This window comes from Phacochoerus africanus, chromosome 3, assembly GCF_016906955.1.
Source record: "Phacochoerus africanus isolate WHEZ1 chromosome 3, ROS_Pafr_v1, whole genome shotgun sequence".
NCBI lineage: Eukaryota > Metazoa > Chordata > Mammalia > Artiodactyla > Suidae > Phacochoerus > Phacochoerus africanus.
The window spans coordinates 122,057,799-122,077,181 of NC_062546.1; the positions used below are offsets into that span (position 1 = coordinate 122,057,799).

Genomic DNA, 19,383 nt, shown 5'->3' on the forward strand with positions numbered 1-19,383 from the left:
CTTCTCCGAAAGTGAGAAACCTGGCTCTTGTTATTGACAGTTTAATTAACTTCCCCTGAGGTAGCCGCCCTTCCAGTTGGGCTGCCAATCCTCTCTCACATGGACACCCTCCCTCCCCTACACAGTTTCTGGCATGCAAAGCCAGTCTTCCCTCCATAGGAATGACCTCCTACCCTGCTTGGCCTGTGACCCCATTCCCACCCCCCATGCCAGATGGCTCAAAGCCAGGGATACATTCCACTTGGCTTGACTCTGTCACACTGCGCCACACTCCCTACCCCATGTAGATGCACCTTAAGCTTACTCAAGTGCTCCCTCTGCCAGGCTATCCCAGCCTGCTCACACACTGTTCTTACCAGCATACTGGTTCCTTGGGAACAAACATACATTCTTTTCAGTTACATTTGGAACTCTTGATTTATTATGCTGTTACTGCTGACCGAAATATTCCTATGGAAATTATTCATAGCCATCTGTGGTAATAAGAAAATTGCTATCTATAAACTAGGTGTCTGAACTCAACTTTTAATGTTTGGCAATCTCCTAGGATGAGGGTTTAAATGCAGACATTATTCTGAATCATGCAGCATTTTTTGCTTTTATGTGGAAGAGGGATGGTATAATTTCCCACCAACCTAATTATGAAACAGGCATTATCCAGATTATTCCCCTAAATACCTATCATTTCAGCTTTGGTTTGTTCATAAATTACAACAAAGCCATTTTCATGTTAGTTTTGGGCTTATTTGAGGATATGCAGCTAGTGATTTTATTTTTTAGCAATTCCTTTGGATTTGTTACTTTTTTTTTTAAATGCCTCCACCAAAAAAAAAAAAAAGAAAGAAAAAGTTGGGTACTATTTCAAGTAAGACCAAAGATGTTATATATGATTAATATATTCTGCTAAATGTATATTAATCTCTCAATATAGTCAGTGAGTGAGATTCTGGAATGTCACTGTTTCTGATGAATTTCACTTGCTGATGCCCTGGGTTTTCAGGCTTTGTTTCTTTAAAGGGAGAAACCATGCTCCTGCCTCTGAGAGCTACGGCTTCCAGGGCCAATGGAATTGGTACATCAGATGGGTCCCCTTTCCCTTAAGGTACCCAAGTGGTGTTTGTGCTTCTCTGGCTCATTGTTGTTTCTGAAAAGTGTTGGCACTAGTTTCACTGAGATCCAGAAATCAGGAGAGAAGAGAAGAGGCACTGTGGCATATTGTTCTCCCCCTGGTGAGCTGGACTCTGCCCAGGGAACAGGAATGGCCAGGTCCTCCCTTGTTCAGCGCAGGTCTTGGGGATTCCCTCACCGTCTAAGCTCAGAATCTGTGGGATTTCTCTGCTCCAATGGCTCCCCATTCCTCTCTGGAAGCTGAAACCTACTTCTAGCCTCCAGGGGGTTCCTGAGTGGTGAGCAGCAGGATGTAGGGTGGCTATCCAGGGAGGGTACCTGCATGACATGGATTTTGTGGGTGGACAGTGATGCTGCCACAGGCAAACAAGCAGCACCTTTCCTCTGCTAACATGGAAAGAGGTAAACATTCACAGATGTAGTATCTTTTAACTGCCAACCTGAATGGGAAGTAAAAGGGCACTATTGAAAATACTCTTACTTTATATGTTTTCTTTTTCAAAGAACCCAAGGAACAGAGGTTATGGACAATATATTATATGCCAGTGAATCCATCGTGTAAGATTCCAGGAAAGAATTATGGAGAGGATCTAGACAAAATATGTAAATTTATAAATTCTAAAATACACATTGTACAGTGTACACAATTAGTTGGTAGAAAACTCCCAGACGTACCTATGGGTGTGGGGGGGTAGATCTTACATGGTGTGACTTCATTCCAAGTTACCCCCTTAATGTACCCCTATGATGTGAACTTGGTCACAGCATACATTTTCGTTTCTTTATAGGTTAGGCTTCTTTTTGCCGCTGCTGCTGTTGGTAATTTGTAAAATAGTTAATTGACCTTGAAAGCATAATACCTGGTGGAGATTTTGGGGGCTTGTCATTTTCTTAATGTAGTAGTTCCTAGCCTTAAATGCCTCAGAAAGTCCCTTCTTCCTCACTGGTAGTCATGTATCCTTTGAGTTTGTGGGAAAATTGGTAACTATTTATCCCTTAACATTTCGCTCCTCATTTTAATTGTTGGACTTTTTAGGATGTTGAAAGCCAAAATAAAGCATCAGGCCCAGAACCCCAGTCCTTGGATGAGTTCACCAGTCTTCTGGTTGCAGATGACACCCGTGTCATAGTAGACCTGCTCAAGCTGTCTGTGTGCAGCCGGGCGGGGGACAAGGGCAGAGACGTGCTTTCGGCTGTGCTGTCTGGCATGGGCACCGCCTACCCACAGGTGAGCCTCGGGCAGGCAGGAAGGAGGTGCTGCTGCTGTCCTGTGTTTGAAGGACTCCTTGCAAAAATGAGCCTCTTTTCTGTCGTCTGTGCTGCCTTAAAATATTGTTTTGATGTTTTAGAATTTAGAAATTTCTAGTTTTTATTAAATTAGGTCTAGGTGGTTTTTGTTTTTTGTTTTTTTTCCATTTATGTCTTCTGGATTTTATATTATGCTGGAAACATGCTTCAATTTTTTAACATTGTTTAAGGCAATTTTCCAAAGTTTCTTCTAATCATTTTTGTAATTTCATTTGTTATATATACCTTTTTGAACCATCTGGGATTTATTTCAATGCAAAGGATAAAGTAGAGATTCAACTGTACTTTTTCCTAGATAGCAGGCCTGTTGTCTCAGCATCACTTATTGAATAATCCATATTTTCCCCAGTGATTTGAAGACCACTTTTATCATATTTTAAATTATCTGTATTTGGGTCCACTTATGGATTCTTTTCTGTTCCATTAATCTAATTTTTATGCTTTAATACCACAGTATTTTAACTATTAACTATTTTAAATAGAATTTAATATTTGGTAGCATTGAATCCTGTGCGACTTTCTGCCACGGTAATGCTCTGATGTTCTGTACCTGAGCTATCAGGTATGGTAGCTACGAGCCATGTATGGCTATGGAGCACTTGAAATATAATTAGTGTACCTGAGCACTGGCATTTTCATTTTATTTAACTTTATCTAATTTAAATTTGAGTAGCACATGCAACTAGTTCAGGGTTTAAAGTCAAGGTCATATCAGTATATCTTAGAAATAGAATTGAGAGAGTTCTTGTTGTGGCTCAGTGGAAACAAACCCAACCAGTATCCACAAGAACACGGGCTCGTTCCCTGGCCCCACTCCTTGGGTTAAGGATCCAGCTTTGGGTTAAGGTGTAGGTCACAGACTTGGCTAAGATCTGGCCTTGCTGTAGGTGTGGTGTAGGCCAGCAGCTGCAGCTCCAGTTCATCCCCTAGACTGGGAACTTCCATATGCCACAGGTGCAGCCCTAAAATAGCCAAAAAAAAAAAAAGGGCAAAAAAATTGGAGATTAATGTGTTGCTGTTGTAGTAGCATATTCTAATTTTTAAAAATAGCATTCAAGGATTTTATCATCAGCAGCATCCACACCATGTAAATGCCATTTAAATGGTATGAATCACTAAATTTTTCAAGTGAAATCAGAATATTCTGGATTGGTGGAAGAATGTAGTGTGAGGGCTGGCCCTAAACATCGTGGGTTAAGAGACACCCAGTTGTGTTCGTATTTGAAGCTCTTATTTCAAACACTGCCTGCCGCTCTTCAACATGGACAGCTTGGTCATTGCTCTCCATTCCTGTCCCCTCCTGCTTGACCCCCAGTGCCTTCTAGGATCTTGGTCATTTTTATCATGTTTCTGCTCCTTTGCTTGATAGTTTTATCCCTGGGGCAGACTTCCCTCACTCAGATGTAATCTTTTCTTGATATAAAGAGAAACTTTTGTACTCACAGACATTCTGGCCCATCATTTGGTGTGTATTAGATGTTTTGTGTAGTTCAGGCACCTCCTGGTCCCTTGTTCATAGATCCCTCCAAGCTTCACAGTACCCCTGAGTGCCCTCTGCTGTCTTCATTTTTTTGTAGGTGAGGAAACCAAACTGTGATTTGCACTAGATTTCTCAAACTCCCAAATGCCACTGTGCCCCTGTCCCTGCGGAAGGATCTCATTCAGGGAGAGCATCCTGACGTCCTTCTGCTTTGTACCCCGTTTCCTCCTGCAGGTGGCAGATATGTTGTTGGAGCTTTGTGTCACTGAGTTGGAGGACGTGGCTACTGACTCACAGAGTGGCCGCCTGTCCTCTCAGCCTGTGGTGGTGGAAAGTAGCCATCCCTACACTGATGACACTTCCTCCAGTGGCACAGTGAAGATACCAGGTATGCAGGGCTGGTCCCAGGGAGGAAGTGGGTGGGGATGTCCATGCTTCATTTCTGTGGTAGAAACAACTGCCTTATAGAAAAGAAGCTACAGAATTGCTCTAGAATCACTTTTCTCACCTTTTCTAGAAAAAAAAAAAAAACAACAACAACCTTATTTTCCCCCCAAATAAAGCCTGATACAGAACGTGATGCAGGATAATTGTTTAGCTTAATGTTTATCAGGTGGATGCATTAGTCACTAAAATTCAGGTCTAGAAGTAGTCTTGTGTCTGTGCCCCACCCTGCACAAAGTGATACTGTCTTGACTTGCATTTCTGGCAATTTCTGTTAAATGTTCATCCTCATGTGAACTCTCGTAATGAATAATTTCTGTCTTTTAAGTTTCTCTTAACCTATAGTTTCTTCCCTTCTCTGAACAATTCACCTATGGAGGAACCTGGGCATTTGACATGCACTCTCCTGCTGTACTTGCCCCTGTTCCTCAGCTCTGTCTTTCTGCAAGATTTTCCCTGATTTAGAGGCCTGATTAGTTTGTATTTATGATCCAGCGTCTTGAAGCACCTGGTATCTGCTTGTCTGTCCTTCTGAGGTGGTAGCATTTCCTGATGCCATTAAATATATTGGAAGTTGCAGGATGGTGCTATTCTGATCTTTTCATTTCTTTCTTATTTATTAGCTAGAATACTTTTTTTTTTTTCTTTTTTCTTTTTAGGGCTGCACCTGCAGCATATAGAAGTTCCTAGGCTAGGGGTTGAATGGGAGCTACAGCTAGCTGCTGGCTTACACCACAGCCATAGCCACGCTGGATCCTTAACCCACTGAGTGAGGCCAGGGATTGCACTCATGGATAGTACTCGGATTCATTTCTGCTGCACCACAATGGGAACTCCAAGCTATAATACTTTCTGTAGGGACACGTCCCCTCATCTGCTGGTTGTTACCCAGGGGTACTGTTTGTTTAAGAAAGGCACGATTAAAGCTGGGTTCTTTTTCTGTTTACATTTTCAAGAAGATGAACTGGTTACCTATCATGTTTTCTTTCTATGTCGTTATGAACTCATAGATTTAAACAAACATGATGGGCTTTAATCCATTGTGATTGTTATCCTATTGAAGCTCAAATTTTCCCATCTCCAGACATTAAGAACCTCTTCAGTTTGGCTCTTGCGATGACTCTCGTTATCCAGCAGTAACTTCCATGCAATCTGATAGGACATGAGATGCGATAGGCTTGTCAGGTAGTTTCTTGCCTCTACGTGGAATTTTCCCTGGTTGGAGATAGCACATCAGATCACTGGGCTATCATTATTTCTAGACATTTTCAGTGGACGTTCAGACAGACTGATGGACCTACTTTGGTGTTCATACTGATATGATAGATGCAAATTCAGAACTGCAAGTTTTCTTACCTAACCTCTTCTGTTACATCTGTGTTTCTTTTCTTTTATACTAAAAATCCTGGTTCTAAGACAGAGGGTGAAAGAATTTCTCATAATTACTTACTTTATTCCACATTATATACCCAAAGACTCAGGTTATAATTCTAATTCTATCAAAAATGTATATAGTTACTGAAAAAGTTAAAAAAATTTTTTCTTGCTTGTTCTCTTTTCATTGTCCCAACTTTATTAAAATGATTGTACTGTATCTCCCAGAGCATAATAGCTATCACTTACTTCACTACCTTTCTTTTTAATCTTCATTTAGTCCTGGTGTCTCTCCTTATTGTGTTGTCTGAAGCTTACTCTCTCGTGAGTTCCTCAGCAGGGCTCAGAGGAGAGTAGTCCCCACTGAGGTCCACTTGTCTTGAGAGTTTGTGTCCACATTTGAAAATTAGCTTTTTTGAATAGTAAATTCTTGGATCACATATTTTTTCTCCTGTGAAAGTGGGAAAATGATCATCTATTTTTGCCCCTTATAGATTGTCCTTCTTTTCAGTAAATTTACTAGCTATGTTTTCTTTTTTTTCTTTTGTCTTCTTAGGAATGCACCCACAGCATATGGAGGTTCCCAGGCTAGGAGTTGAATCAGAGCTGTAGCTGCCAGCCTACACCACAGCCACAGCAGCGCAGGATCCAAGCTGTGTCTGTGACCTACACCACAGCTCACAGCAACATTGGATCCTTAACCCATTGAGCAAGACCAGGGATCAAACCTGCGTCCTCATGGATGCTAGTCAGATTTGTTTCTGCTGAGCCACGACAGGAACTCCTATGTATGTTTTCATATTGGTTGTTTTAGGCTATATTCTCTGTCCCTTTGCAAAACTAGGTTTCAAGTATTGTCTTTCAAAAGAGCTTTTTTGCATTACAGTTTGGGTACTTGTTTGTATCCTTGCTTCAGTTTTTTTCATGGACATGTGGTCATCATCATGTTCTGGATGACTTCTAGAGTCAGTGTTGGCTCCTTACCTGTTTCATTTTTTCCTTTTTCTCCTTCTGGTTGTGTTCATTTGCTCTATGCTCTTTCAAGTGTAGTATTCATTTCTAAATTTTTAAAAAAAATTCGTTACTAAATTTTATCATTTAATTTTTTGATTTCCTAATTCTAAGTTAGGCTTTTCTTTCATATTTTATATCATTTTCCTGATTTCTTTTAGCTTGGTTTGAAATAATAGGTACATTTTCATGTTTTTGGCTTATAGTTATTGTCTGTAGGAAAATATTATTCTGTTCCTTATTCTCTTTTTTTCTAACAATAGCTTTATATTACATTGGACCTTGATATTTTTATCCTGCTCATTTTTTTGAGAAACTAGTTTTGTTTTATTTTTCCTTTTATGGCCTCACCTACAGCACGTGGAAGTTCCTGGGCCAGGGTCAAATCAGAGCTACAGCTGTCAGCCTGTGCCACAGACACAGCAATGCCGGGTCTGAGCTGCATTTGCAACCTACACTGCAGCTTGCAGCAACACCAGATCCTTAATCCACTGAGCAAGGCATCCTCACAGATGCTAGTTGTGTTCTTAACCTGCTGAGCCACATGGGAACTCTGAGAGAAACTAGTTTTCTTAAACATTTAGAATAAGTGCATTCTTTTTCTTTTTCTTCTTACAGGCGCACCTGTGGCATTTGGAAGTTCCCAGGCTAGGAGTCAAATCAGAGCTGCATCTGCTGGCCTACACCACAGCCACGGCAACACCAGATCTGACCACATCTGGGACCCATGCTGCAGCTTGCCATAATCCTGGATCCTTAACCCACTGAGCAAGGCCAGGGATCAAACCTGCATCATCTGCAACATCACTGTGTTGTATTCTTAACCCACTGAGCCATAACAGGAATTCCATGGGATTCAGAAAAGCTTTTAACTTTAAGCTCTTATCTTTCATAATAGAAAATTTAAAAACAAAAGATAATTCTGGCCTAAGACGTAAGTCTGGTATTCTCTTCCTTTTTTCTATTTCTCTCTCACTTAATATCCAGTCCCCCAGCAAGTCCTGTTATCTTTACTTTTAAAGTATATTCCAAATGCAGCCATTTATCACCAAGTCCAGATGGTTGGGTTCTGGGCCCAACCATATAATCTCACCTGGTTTATTACACTTGTGTCATATACTAGTATAATATCCATGTTCAGCTTCTGCTCCTAACCTCTCATGTCCCCCAGCATCAACTTCTTATATGACATACAGAGGCAGTCTCTTAAACTTGTCAGAACATACTGGTAGTCTGCTTAAAACCCACCAGTTTACCCTGGTAACCTTAAAATAGGACCTAAACCCTTAATGGTGGCCTGTGCAACTTCACATGAATCTTGGTCACCTCTCCAACAACTTTCCCTTCTTCCCTTCCCATCTCTCTCTCATGGCCCCTCTGCATCTTTTTTGCTGGTCCTTAAATATGTTCCAGGTATGTTCCATTTGTTGTGCTTTGTACTTGCCGTGGGCCTAAAATACTCTTCCCCTTGGCAATTAGTTATATTTTTCTGATCATATTGCCCCTGGGAGAGAATTCTTTCCTTGCCACCATGTATAAAAACAGCCTTTTCCCAACCTCATTTTATACATGTCCTTCTTCATGGTATGTCATTCACCCTGTGACATTTAATAGACATCACCTGTTTCTGTCTAATACAGGGACTGGCTGGAGTCAGTGTTGCATACAAAGGGTGAGAGCGGAAATCCTTGTCTTGTTTCAGTGGGTGAATACATTCATTTCATTAAGTATGTTAACTATAGGTTTTTCATAGATGCCTTTATCACATTGAAGAAGTTTCTTTCTATTCCTAGGCTGCGGGGGAAATTTTTATCATAAATGGGTGTTGGATTTTGTTAAATGCATTTTGTGTCTATTGATGTACCGTGTCTGCATTATCCTTTATCTATTAATATGGCAGATTCTGTGACTCAGATTTTGTATATTAACCTCATGTTGCATTCCTAGCTGAATTATAATTGTCCATAGTGTATAATCAGTAGTATATATTGCTGGATTTGTTTTGCTAATATTTTGTTAAGGATTTTTGCATCTATTTTCATGAACAGTGGTTGTAGTTTTCCTTTTTATTTTTTAATTAAAAAATTTTTTGTCTCTTTAGGGCCACTCCCATAGCATATGGACATTCCCAGGCTAGGGGTCGCATTAGAGTAGTAGCTGCCAGCCTATACCACAGTCACAGCAATGTCAGATCCAAGCTTCTTCCGTGACCTATGCCACAGCTTGTGGCAATGTCAGATTCTTTAACCCACTGAGCAAGGCCAGAGATTGAACACACATCCTCATGGATACTATTCGGGTTCTTAACTCACTGAGCCACAGTGGGAACTCCCTTTGTGATATCTTTATTTGATTTTGGTATTAGGGTAATACTGGCCTTACCTATTGAGTTGCAGTGTGTTCTCTCCTCCTTTACTCTCCAAAAGAGTTTGTGTAGGATTGGTATTCTTATTCTGTAAATAGTTGGTAGAATTCACCAGCAAAGCCATCTGGGCCTGGACTTTTTTCATAGGAAGCTAGATCTTGTCAGATGTTCTGTTTTTCTTTGAGTCGGTTTTGGTAAAGGTGTAATTTTGGAATTTGTTCATTCATATCCAAGTTGTTTGATTGTTGGGATAAAGTTGTTCAAAGTATACCTCAAAATCTATTAAATTCCTGTAGGGTTGGTTAGATCTAATGAAAAAGCAACCTCACTTGTATCTCCTTTACTCTCAGTACTACAGCACTCCACTTCTCTGACACCAGACGTGTTAGGGTTTCCACATATCATGCAGTTTTGCAGCACCAACAAGTTTCCTACAGTTTAACTCAGCCCTGACACTATCAACCCAGAGAAAGCATCAGATCCCATAGGTCAATGGCTTAAGTCCCACAAGACTGTCCCCACTTCAAATGCCAAGCGCAAGTTGAAATTCTTAGCTGTGCTATCTACTTATGTGCTCTAAATCAAAGGTTTCTAAACCTTCTCCTTGGGTTTGATTAATTTGCTGTGGCAGTTCACAGAACTCAGGTAAACATTTACTTGTCTTTACTAGTTTATTATAAAGGATATAATAAAAGATACAGGTGAACAGCCAGATGAAGAGGCACACAGGAGGATATTCTCTAAATATGTATGAGGTCAAGATTATAAGTAGTCTTGTTGAAATCTGTATTTTTACAGATTTTCTGTCTACTTGTTATATCAGTTATTGAAAATTGTTTTGATTATTTCCAGCTAAAATTGTGGATTTGTCTTTTTTCATTTCCATCAGTTTTTTTCCTCCTGTGGTTTGTGACTTTGTTTTTAGTTGTGCATACTTTTTACTTGTTATATATTCTTGATGTTTGACCCATTTTTCACTGTGAAATTTCTCTGTCTCCATTAACATTTTTTGTCTTAAAGTCTATTTTGTATAATATTAGTACAGCCACTCCAGCTCTCTTAATGGTTACTCTTTGCATGGTAGATCTTGTTCCATCCTTTTACTTCAAATCTTGTATGTCTTTGAATCTAAAGTTTGTCTCTTGTTATGCACCTTTTGGTTAGATCTTGCTTTTTTAAATCCAACCTGACAGTCTTTGCCTTTTGATTGAGATGCTTAGGCCATTCACATCTAATGTAATTATAGATATGGCTGGATTTACATCTGCCATTTTGCCGTGTGTTTTCTCTTTGTCTTGTCTTTTTTTGTTCCTCCTTTAGTGCTTTCTTTTATATTAAACATGAAAATTTTAGTGTACCATTTTAATTCATCAGTTGATATTGAAACACTTTTTTAAAGAGTTTGCTCTAAGGATTAAAATATACATTTAAATTGATCAGTCTATTTCAGGTTAATACTTTAGTTCTGGTAAAATGTAGCAACATTTCTCCACTATAGTTGTATTTCCTCTTGCCTTGTTTTTTGCTGTTATTGTCATATACACTGTATATGTTAAAAATCTGTGCAACATACTTGCAGCTACATGTGTTACAAATATATTATATGACATAATAACTACTGCATTGTGTCAGGAATTGGCAAACTTTCATATGTCATAGAATATTATTTTGAATTTTTTTCAGTCATTAAAAAATATACAAACTTAGCTCACTGGCTATATAAAATGGTGGATGGATGTGGGACAATCCTGGTCCATGGACTATATTTCCTAATCTCTGATTTATACAATTTTATTTTTGCCTTTTAAAAATATTAAGAAAAGGAAAAGAAGAAACACTTATCTTTTAACTCATATATTTCCCATTTCTGGTGCTCTTTTTTTCTTCCTGTGGACACAAGTCACTAGCCAGTATCATTTTATTTCAGCTGAACATACTTTATGTGGTTTTTCTAAAGATGTTTGCTGACATTGGATTCTCTCAGTATGTGGTACATGTGGGGAATGTTTTTATTTTGCCTTTTTTTTTTTTTTTTTTTTTCCCTTTTTAGAGCTGCATGTGGAGGTTCCCAGGCTAGGGGTCAAATCAGAGCTACAGCTGTTGGCCTATGCCATAGCCACAGCAACGCAGGATCTGAGCCATGTCTGCGATCTCCACCGTAGCTCACAACAACGCCAAATCCTTAACCCACTGAGTGAGGCCAGGGATTGAACCCGCAACCTCATGGTTCCTAGTCAGATTTGTTTCCTCTGTGCCATGACGGGAACTCCTGCCTTTATTTTTGAGGGATAGTTTTGCTGGATATAGAATTCTTAGTTGATAGAAATTTTTTCTCTTATCACTTTAAATTTGTTAGCCCACTTGTTTCTTGTGTTCATTGTTTCCAGGAGAAGTCAGTTAATCGTATTTTGTACCTTTATATGTTAATGTGTCTTTTTTCCTCTGGCTGCTTGCATGATTTTCTCCTCATCTTTTGTTTTCAGCAGTTTTAGCCTGGGTGTATATCTGTTTGTGTTTGGGGTTAATTAATTTTTGGAAATGTGGATTACTGTTTTTCATCAAATTGGGGATTTGGGGCTGTATCTGTTCAAGCACATTTTCTGCCCCTTTTATCCTCTTCCCCCTTTTTGGTAGTTGGGGGCAGGGGGTGGAGGGAGGCTTCCCATTATGTGTATGTTTGTATGGTTGATGTTGGCTCCCATTATTTGAAACTTTATTTATCTCCAGTCTTTTTTCTCTTATTCTTCAGATGGAGTAATAGAAATTTATACAGTCTTCAAGTTATATAATGATTCTTTTTTTCTGCCATTTCAAATCTTCTGTTTTGTCCAGCTAGTGAATTTTTCTTTGTACATTCCACCCCCAAAATTCCTTTTAATACCTTTTTCATTGAGTCATTATTACCATATTTTCCTTTATTATCGTGTTTTCTCTGGCTTTCTTGAACTCTTTGAACATATCTATTATAGCTGCTTTGAAGTTGTTGTCTACTAAATTTAGCATCTAGCCCATCAGAGTCAGTTTCCGTTGACTGATTTTTTTAAAAATTTTTTAATGATGTTTATTTTTTCCGTTATAGTTGGTTTACAGTGTTCTGTTGACTGATTTTCTTCATGAGTCAGTCTCATGCTTTCCATTGTTTTTGCTTTTCTCATGACTTTTAATCAAAAAGTGGACATTTTAGGTTGTATTGTATCATCTGGATTCTGACCTTTTTTTTTTTTTAAGATTTATAATTGTTGCTGGGTTTCTTTGGTTATTCTTTTTGTGTTCTCTGACATTTAGGGTTTGCTCCATATCTGCTTGGCTTAGAGTTCAAGCTTGCCAATTTCCCCTCTGCAGATGGAGCTCTGTTGGGGAGGGGGAGAAGCAAGGAGGGCGTGGAAGTCAGCATTTTGTCAGTTTTCCTGTGTGTGTGCACATGCACAAACATGCACCTGACTCTCCCCATGACTTCCAGGACCTCTGCCTGGGCACTGCCCCTGCTTTGCACCAGTGAGCGCCCCCTGGAGGCAGAGTCCCATCCTGGAGGAGCTGTGCTCCAGCTAGTGTACCGCACCCCAGGCGAGAACACCGCAGGCTCTCACCATCCCTACTCAAGTTCTGCAGCTTTTTCATAAATAAATATTTCTTAATTTGTTATTTGCTTTTAAGAGATTTAAAGAGCCCCAGAATTACTGTTTCTTATCATTTTGAGTGGTTTGATAGTTGTTTTGTGGGGAAAGGATTTGTGAACCTCCTCCCTTCACCATAACACAGGTCCTGCCCTTAACTGATTCCTTTGTAGGCTGATTTGTCCCAAGATAATTCTAGATCTAATGCTAAATGCTCGACCAATGTGATTTTATATAATTTTTTAAATGTAGGGGGCAAGATAATAAAGCTCGGTCCTGCAATTGGGACTGCAGCAGGAACATTTGCCCAAAGAGAGACCATAAACCAGTTGACCAAGTGAGTGTCTTCAGGTATTTTCATTGCAGGTAAAACCTGTGAGAGGTAGGGTGGGGGAACCCAGCCTAGGTGTTTATTTTTTGAGGTTAGTTCTTCCTGACGTTCTGCTTTTCATTAGCTGTTGCATATCATTTTCATCTCACTGCTTCTGTGTGGTATGTCATGGCTCTTGGCCTTGTTTGTGGTATGTTGGTGGGGTTGGTTATTTTGTGTTTTGTGCTTTTTTGTCCTACAGGTGCAGAAGGACTCAGGGTGGAGTTTGACCGACAGTGCTCCACAGAGAGGCGCCATGACCCTCTTACAGTCATGGACGGTGTCAACAGGATTGTCTCTGTGCGGTCAGGTGGGGAGGTTGAGCTTGCATTTGTAGAATGGAACCATTAGCGTTATTAAACAGAACATTACTCTTTCATTCTTATGTGAGTCTTTGGAAGGGACAGTAAGTGATCTTGCTGCAAAATACAATAAGTTTTATCTGCCTCTTCCCTGGACTTTCAGTAAGATAATTATCCAAGTGACATATTCACTACACCACTGATGGTGGGATTACTGGGTGACGAGTGTGAGAACAAGTCCTTGCTGGTGGCACAGACCATCCAGGTAGCCCATTCTCACCCAGAGAGTGGAGATGGTGCTGTAAGGTGTGTACTGGAGTGCAAGGCTCATGCAAGGTAGAGAGCAATGTACTACAAAGCTTCTGAAAGGCATTTTTTCTTCAATTGATTGCAGTGAGGGCTTGGGCTCCACATGAGTGGGTGTCCTGTGTGGGTGCTGGAGAGCAGAAGAGTGGACAGGAGGCCTCTTCTCTGGGCCTCTCTGCTCTGCTGACATGCTCCGTGAGGTTGAGCAGGGGTTGATTTACCTCTATCTAGGGGCTTGTTAAATGCTTTGCACTGGCCTTTTTAGAATGATCAGTGCAGGTGTGTGTGTGTGTGTGTGTGTGTGTGTGTGTGATGCAGATCTCTTCAGGCTTCTTTATCCTTCATCTGGAGCAAGGGTTAGCAGACTTTTCCTGACAGAACTACCTCCCTCTGCCTTTGTAGCAAAGGCAGCCACAGACCAATGTTAAATGACGAGCCTGGCAGTGTCCCAGTAGTTTTACCCGCAGACGTTATTTCTGATGAAGTAGTGTGGTCATAGATGAACATGGATTTTTTTTTTTCTGGCAGTTTGACAAATGTCAGTGTAGTTTTCAGTAATGTTGTGAGATGTGCCTGGTTGTTTTGCTTCCAGCAGATCCTCTCCAGGCCACCTGCACCTTGCTGCTTGATGGCCCTTCTAAGTTGAATCCTGTTTGAGGCGGCACACTGCATACCTGTCTCTCTGGCTCCTCTCTGTGGCTCCCCAGGCCCTGGGCTCTGGTTGGGCTGCTTCACTCTCCTGTGCTGAGCTGCCCCTGTGCTTCAAGGGTACCCCCTGTGCCCAGGCCTTTGCACTCTTGCACCTCCTTTGGGGAATCTGGGGCTTTGTCTTTTGTTGTTTGAGTTATAACCATCAGATCAGACCTTCTCCAAGGAATCTCCCTGTGGCCCCTGACCTGGGTGTGGGCCCAGGCTGGCTCTGCAGGCTTCTCCCCATCATCTTGGTCATGTGTGAGGGTCTCTGTCAGGCAGTGCCTGCCTGCCCTCCACTTCCCAGCTGCTTAGTCCAGTGTGTGTTAAAGGGCATGGCATAAACACATGTGAGGAGTAGGCTGGAGGGGACTGCTCTTCAGACATTGTGTGAAGGACTTTGCTTTGTATCTAAAGAAGATAATATTGATCTGATGATGAGTGAACCCAACACCCACCCATTTTCTCCACCAGGCCGAGAGTGGTCCGACTGGTCCAGCGAGTTGCGCATCCCGGGGGATGAGTTGAAGTGGAAGTTCATCAGTGACGGATCTGTGAATGGGTGGGGCTGGCGCTTCACAGTCTACCCTATCATGCCAGCTGCAGGTGAGGAGGGGGCTGACTGTGACCAAGGCTCAGTGACCCAAGCAAGGGGGACGCACATGTCATTTTCACTGAGTACTTTTGAGGTCTGCCTTCTCCATTGTGTTGGGAACCAACACTGCTCAAGGCCCCACCACAGCGAGGATCAGAACTGCAACAAACTGCCTCAGCTTCCAGCTCAAGAGATGTTAGGGGGAGTTCCTGTCGTGGCGCAGTGGTTAACGAATCCGACTAGGAACCATGAGGTTGCTGGTTCGGTCCCTGCCCTTGCTCAGTGGTTAAGGATCCGGCGTTGCCGTGAGCTGTGGTGTAGGTTGCAGACGCGGCTCGGATCCCGAGTTGCTGTGGCTCTGGCATAGGCCGGTGGCTACAGCTCCGATTCGACTCCTAGCCTGGGAACCTCCATATGCCGCGGGAGCGGCCCAAGAAATAGCAAAAAGACAAAAAAAAAAAAAAAAGAGAGATGTTAGGGCTCTATACACACCTCAGCTTCCCCAGCCATTGAGGTGTTGGTGCTCCATCCTCACCTCAACTTTCCCAGTAGTTGCTGGTTGCAGTTCTTAAACCATTTGATTTTCAGGCAAAATGTCAGTAAGCAGAATGTAGCTATGTGACATAGACAGTGGCAGCACTTGGGCACCCCCCAGCCATGGCACTCAGGTGGATGAGGCCAACTCCTTGGGCCTTGGATATGGGCATGTCTACTTTTGTGGGAGTTCTTGCCCTGTCCAACATGGGGATGTTTACAGTGCTCTTTCTTCAGGCCCTAAAGACCTCCTTTCCGATCGCTGTGTCCTCTCCTGTCCATCCATGGACTTGGTGACATGTCTGCTGGACTTCAGGCTCAACCTTGCCTCAAACAGAAGCATCATCCCCCGCCTGGCAGCATCATTGGCGGCGTGTGCGCAGCTGAGTGCCTTAGGTAAACACACCTCTGCTTTCAGGCCTGTCCTGCTCTGTGGGAAGAGTGGTCACCCTCCAACACATTCTCTCTGCTCATTTCAGCTGCCAGTCACAGGATGTGGGCCCTTCAAAGACTGAGGAAACTGCTTACAACTGAGTTTGGACAATCAATTAACATAAATAGGCTTCTTGGAGATAATGATGGGGAAACAAGAGCCTTGGTATGAAGCATTACATTATAGTTTCTAGTTGTTTGACCATTTTTGAACAAAAATGTTGCTTTAATAATTTGAACTTCTAAATCACTTAGGAGAGTTGGGAAATATCACATAAGAATAAATCAGCCTTTGTCTCATCTACACTCCCTTATGTTGCCACGATATTGAGTGCAGGCCGGACTTGATTTTAAAAACAGTCCTCCATCAATGGCTGTGAGAACAGGATTATGTCTTTTGGACTTTATGAGTGCAACTCACCACATCCCCTTTGTTTTGCTGGAGAAGGCAGTTACTGTTAGAAGAATGCTTGGAAGTTCCTTTTGTGGCTCAGCGGTAATGAACCCAACTAGGATCCATGAGGACACAGGTTTGATCCCTGGCCTCGCTCAGTGGGTTAAGGATCCAGCGTTGCCTTGAGCTGTAGTGTAGGTCACAGATGAGGCTCAGATCCCATGTTGCTGTGGCTGTGGTATAGGCCAGCAGCTGTAGCTCCCATTTGACCCCTAGCCTGGGAAATTAGATATGCTGCCGGTGCGGCCCTAAAAAGTGAAAAAGAAGAATGCTTGATCCTAACCGTCTTAGGAGATGGGGGTTTGTAGACCAGGAAGGTACTTTTTCCCTGGGAATTGCTGTACTGCAATTAAGTCCAAACATTGTGAGGCGAATTTTCATGTTTTTTTCATGTTCATTATGTCCTTTTAGATTTTTTCTTATTTGAAAAGATTAATTGCATGTTTTAGTGGAGAATAGTATCAGTATAGTAAAACATTTGACTCACAGAAACAAAACACTCAACTCCCCTGCATTTGATTTTCTGGGATAGGTTATAATTTTGTTGTTTTCTTAAGAGTTTTTCAGGCAGTGCTCTTGCTGCTTTGGTGAAAGGCCTTCCAGAAGCTTTGCAGAGGCAGTTTGAATATGAAGATCCTATCGTGAGAGGTGGCAAACAGCTGCTGCACAGCCCATTCTTTAAGGTAATACTTGACTTGTTTTGAAGTGATAGGGCCACAGAGAGGTGTCAAGTGCAGTGGATCAAATATCAGGCATCCCTGAGGACAGTTGTAGATATTGCTGGAGTTGAATATGCAGAATTTCCAGGAGTGATTGTGTGATATTTTAAAGTATCAGTGTGCTTTCAGATGCCTGGACTTGGGTGGCACGCTTTGAAGCAGTGGATCTAAGGTCCTGTTGGCAGGTGCACCACTAGGAGCTGGGTAGGAATAAATCACATCACTGGTGATGCCAGACCTTTGCTGGGTGTGTGGTAGTCAGCCTGGAATGAGGAGTTGGGAAGGAGGACCCCAGAGAGCCTGTGCAAGGCTGTCTTTGGCACACAGTGTTGCTGAGGTGGAGTGGAGTTTATGAGTGTCTCTGTGTTGTTGATTCTGGTGGCTGCAGGTGCTGGTAGCTCTTGCTTGTGACCTGGAATTAGACACTCTCCCTTGCTGTGCTGAGACACACAAGTGGGCTTGGTTCCGAAGGTACTGCATGGCCTCCCGTGTGGCTGTGGCGCTGGACAAGAGAACACCGCTGCCCCGGCTCTTTCTCGACGAGGTATTGCATGTTATTTTGGAATAACTTTTGGAATCCAAAATGTTTTCTTTATTTAGCCATAGTGTAAGAAGATGCCAGTATTATGAGACACAGTAACACAATTCTCTTGCAAAGGAATGCCATAAAGAAAAAAACAGAGATCCCATTGTGGCTGAGTGGTGATGAATCTGACTAGTATCCTCATGGACTAGTATCCATGAAGGTGCTGGTTCAATCCCTGGCCTCGCTCAGTGAGTTAAGGACCTGGCGTTGCCATGAGCTGTGGCATGGGCCAGCAGCTGTAGCTCCAATTCAGCCCCTAGCCTGGGAACTTGCATATGCCGCAGATGTGGCTCTGAAAACCAAAAAAAAAAAAAAGAAAAGAAAAAATCACATAGGTGAATAAACTGACACTGGGTTTCAGTTATAATGTTATCTAGACATTTTAGAATATCTTCAATGTGATATAATGGTATTAGTTTTGTTTATTAACGGTAAAATCACAGTGTTGATGTTGGCATTCCCTTATATTCTTAGGTGGGGATTCATCCTGTCTTCTTACCTTAGTATTATTTGTTTTATTCTTGGGACATGAGTGTTTGATTGGTATCTCATAATAATCTTGTCCAGGTGGCTAAGAAAATCCGTGAGTTAATGGCAGATGGTGAAAATATGGATGTTCTCCATGAGAGCCACGACATTTTTAGAAGAGAGCAAGATGAACAGCTGGTGCAGTGGATGAACAGGTTACTATGTCAAAAACAAGAAATAATGTCTGCGAGACAGTGGTGCTACCCACACAGCCCTTTCCCATGTCAACTCTTCCCTTAATGTTTGTACAGGCGACCAGACGATTGGACCCTTTCTGCTGGCGGCAGTGGAACAATCTATGGATGGGGTCATAATCATAGGGGTCAGCTTGGGGGCATTGAAGGTGCAAAAGTTAAAGTCCCCACTCCGTGTGAAGCCCTTGCAGCTCTCAGACCCGTGCAGTTAATTGGAGGAGAGCAGACGCTCTTTGCAGTGACAGCTGATGGGAAGGTAAGGGGGACTTTTTTGTGTCACACTGACATTGAGAGACAGCTGTGGCTGGAGGGCATTTGGTTCACAGTGCGTATAAGGGTTCTGTGTGAAACTTTCTGTCAAGATTAACAGTACTTGATAGTACTTAATGTGTACTGGAAGCAGTTATCATTCTGAAGTATTTCTGTATAATCTTTAATGTGTTCTGTGGTTTTACAATTTTTAATTTCGAAATGCAGCACACATATAAAAGTGTATTATAATTGTTTGCATATCAGTAACTCATTAGACATATGTGTTCATTTTTTGTTTGCTATCACAATACTGTCTTTAAAAAAATTAATTGCTCCTGATGTATGGAAATAGTTAATGTTTATATTGACTATGTCTAGTGACCTTATTATATTCTTTTCTTAGTATCTCAAAAAAATTTTTTTTTTCTTTTTGCTTTTTAGGGCCACACCCATGGCATATGGAGGTTCCCAGGCTGGGGGTTTAATCAGAGCTATAGCTGCTGGCCTACACCACAGCCACAGCAACGGGATCCAAGCTGCGTCTGCAACCTACACCAAAGTTCATGGGAATGCTGGATCCTTAACCCTCTGAGCAAGGCCAGGGATCAAATCCACAACCTCATTGTTCCTAGTCGGATTCGTTTGTGCTGCGCCAGGATGGGAACTCCTCAAAATGTTTTGTATCTTTATAAAGCCA

The 19,383-nt window shown here is 41.8% G+C and overlaps 1 protein-coding gene across 4 annotated transcripts in view; it reads left to right on the forward strand.

The window, feature by feature from the left end:
• Window positions 1–19,383, forward strand: part of HERC2 (HECT and RLD domain containing E3 ubiquitin protein ligase 2) — a 214,175-nt gene that overhangs the window by 162,967 nt on the left and 31,825 nt on the right. For all 4 annotated transcript variants that reach the window (XM_047772566.1, XM_047772568.1, XM_047772567.1 and 1 more), the window contains 10 exons: window positions 2,165–2,356; window positions 4,151–4,304; window positions 13,297–13,404; window positions 14,867–14,998; window positions 15,759–15,917; window positions 16,001–16,119; window positions 16,965–17,090; window positions 17,515–17,670; window positions 18,280–18,395; window positions 18,492–18,690. In XM_047772566.1, coding sequence (XP_047628522.1) covers window positions 2,165–2,356; window positions 4,151–4,304; window positions 13,297–13,404; window positions 14,867–14,998; window positions 15,759–15,917; window positions 16,001–16,119; window positions 16,965–17,090; window positions 17,515–17,670; window positions 18,280–18,395; window positions 18,492–18,690 — 1,461 coding nt within the window. The remainder of the gene's footprint in view (window positions 1–2,164; window positions 2,357–4,150; window positions 4,305–13,296; window positions 13,405–14,866; window positions 14,999–15,758; window positions 15,918–16,000; window positions 16,120–16,964; window positions 17,091–17,514; window positions 17,671–18,279; window positions 18,396–18,491; window positions 18,691–19,383) is intronic.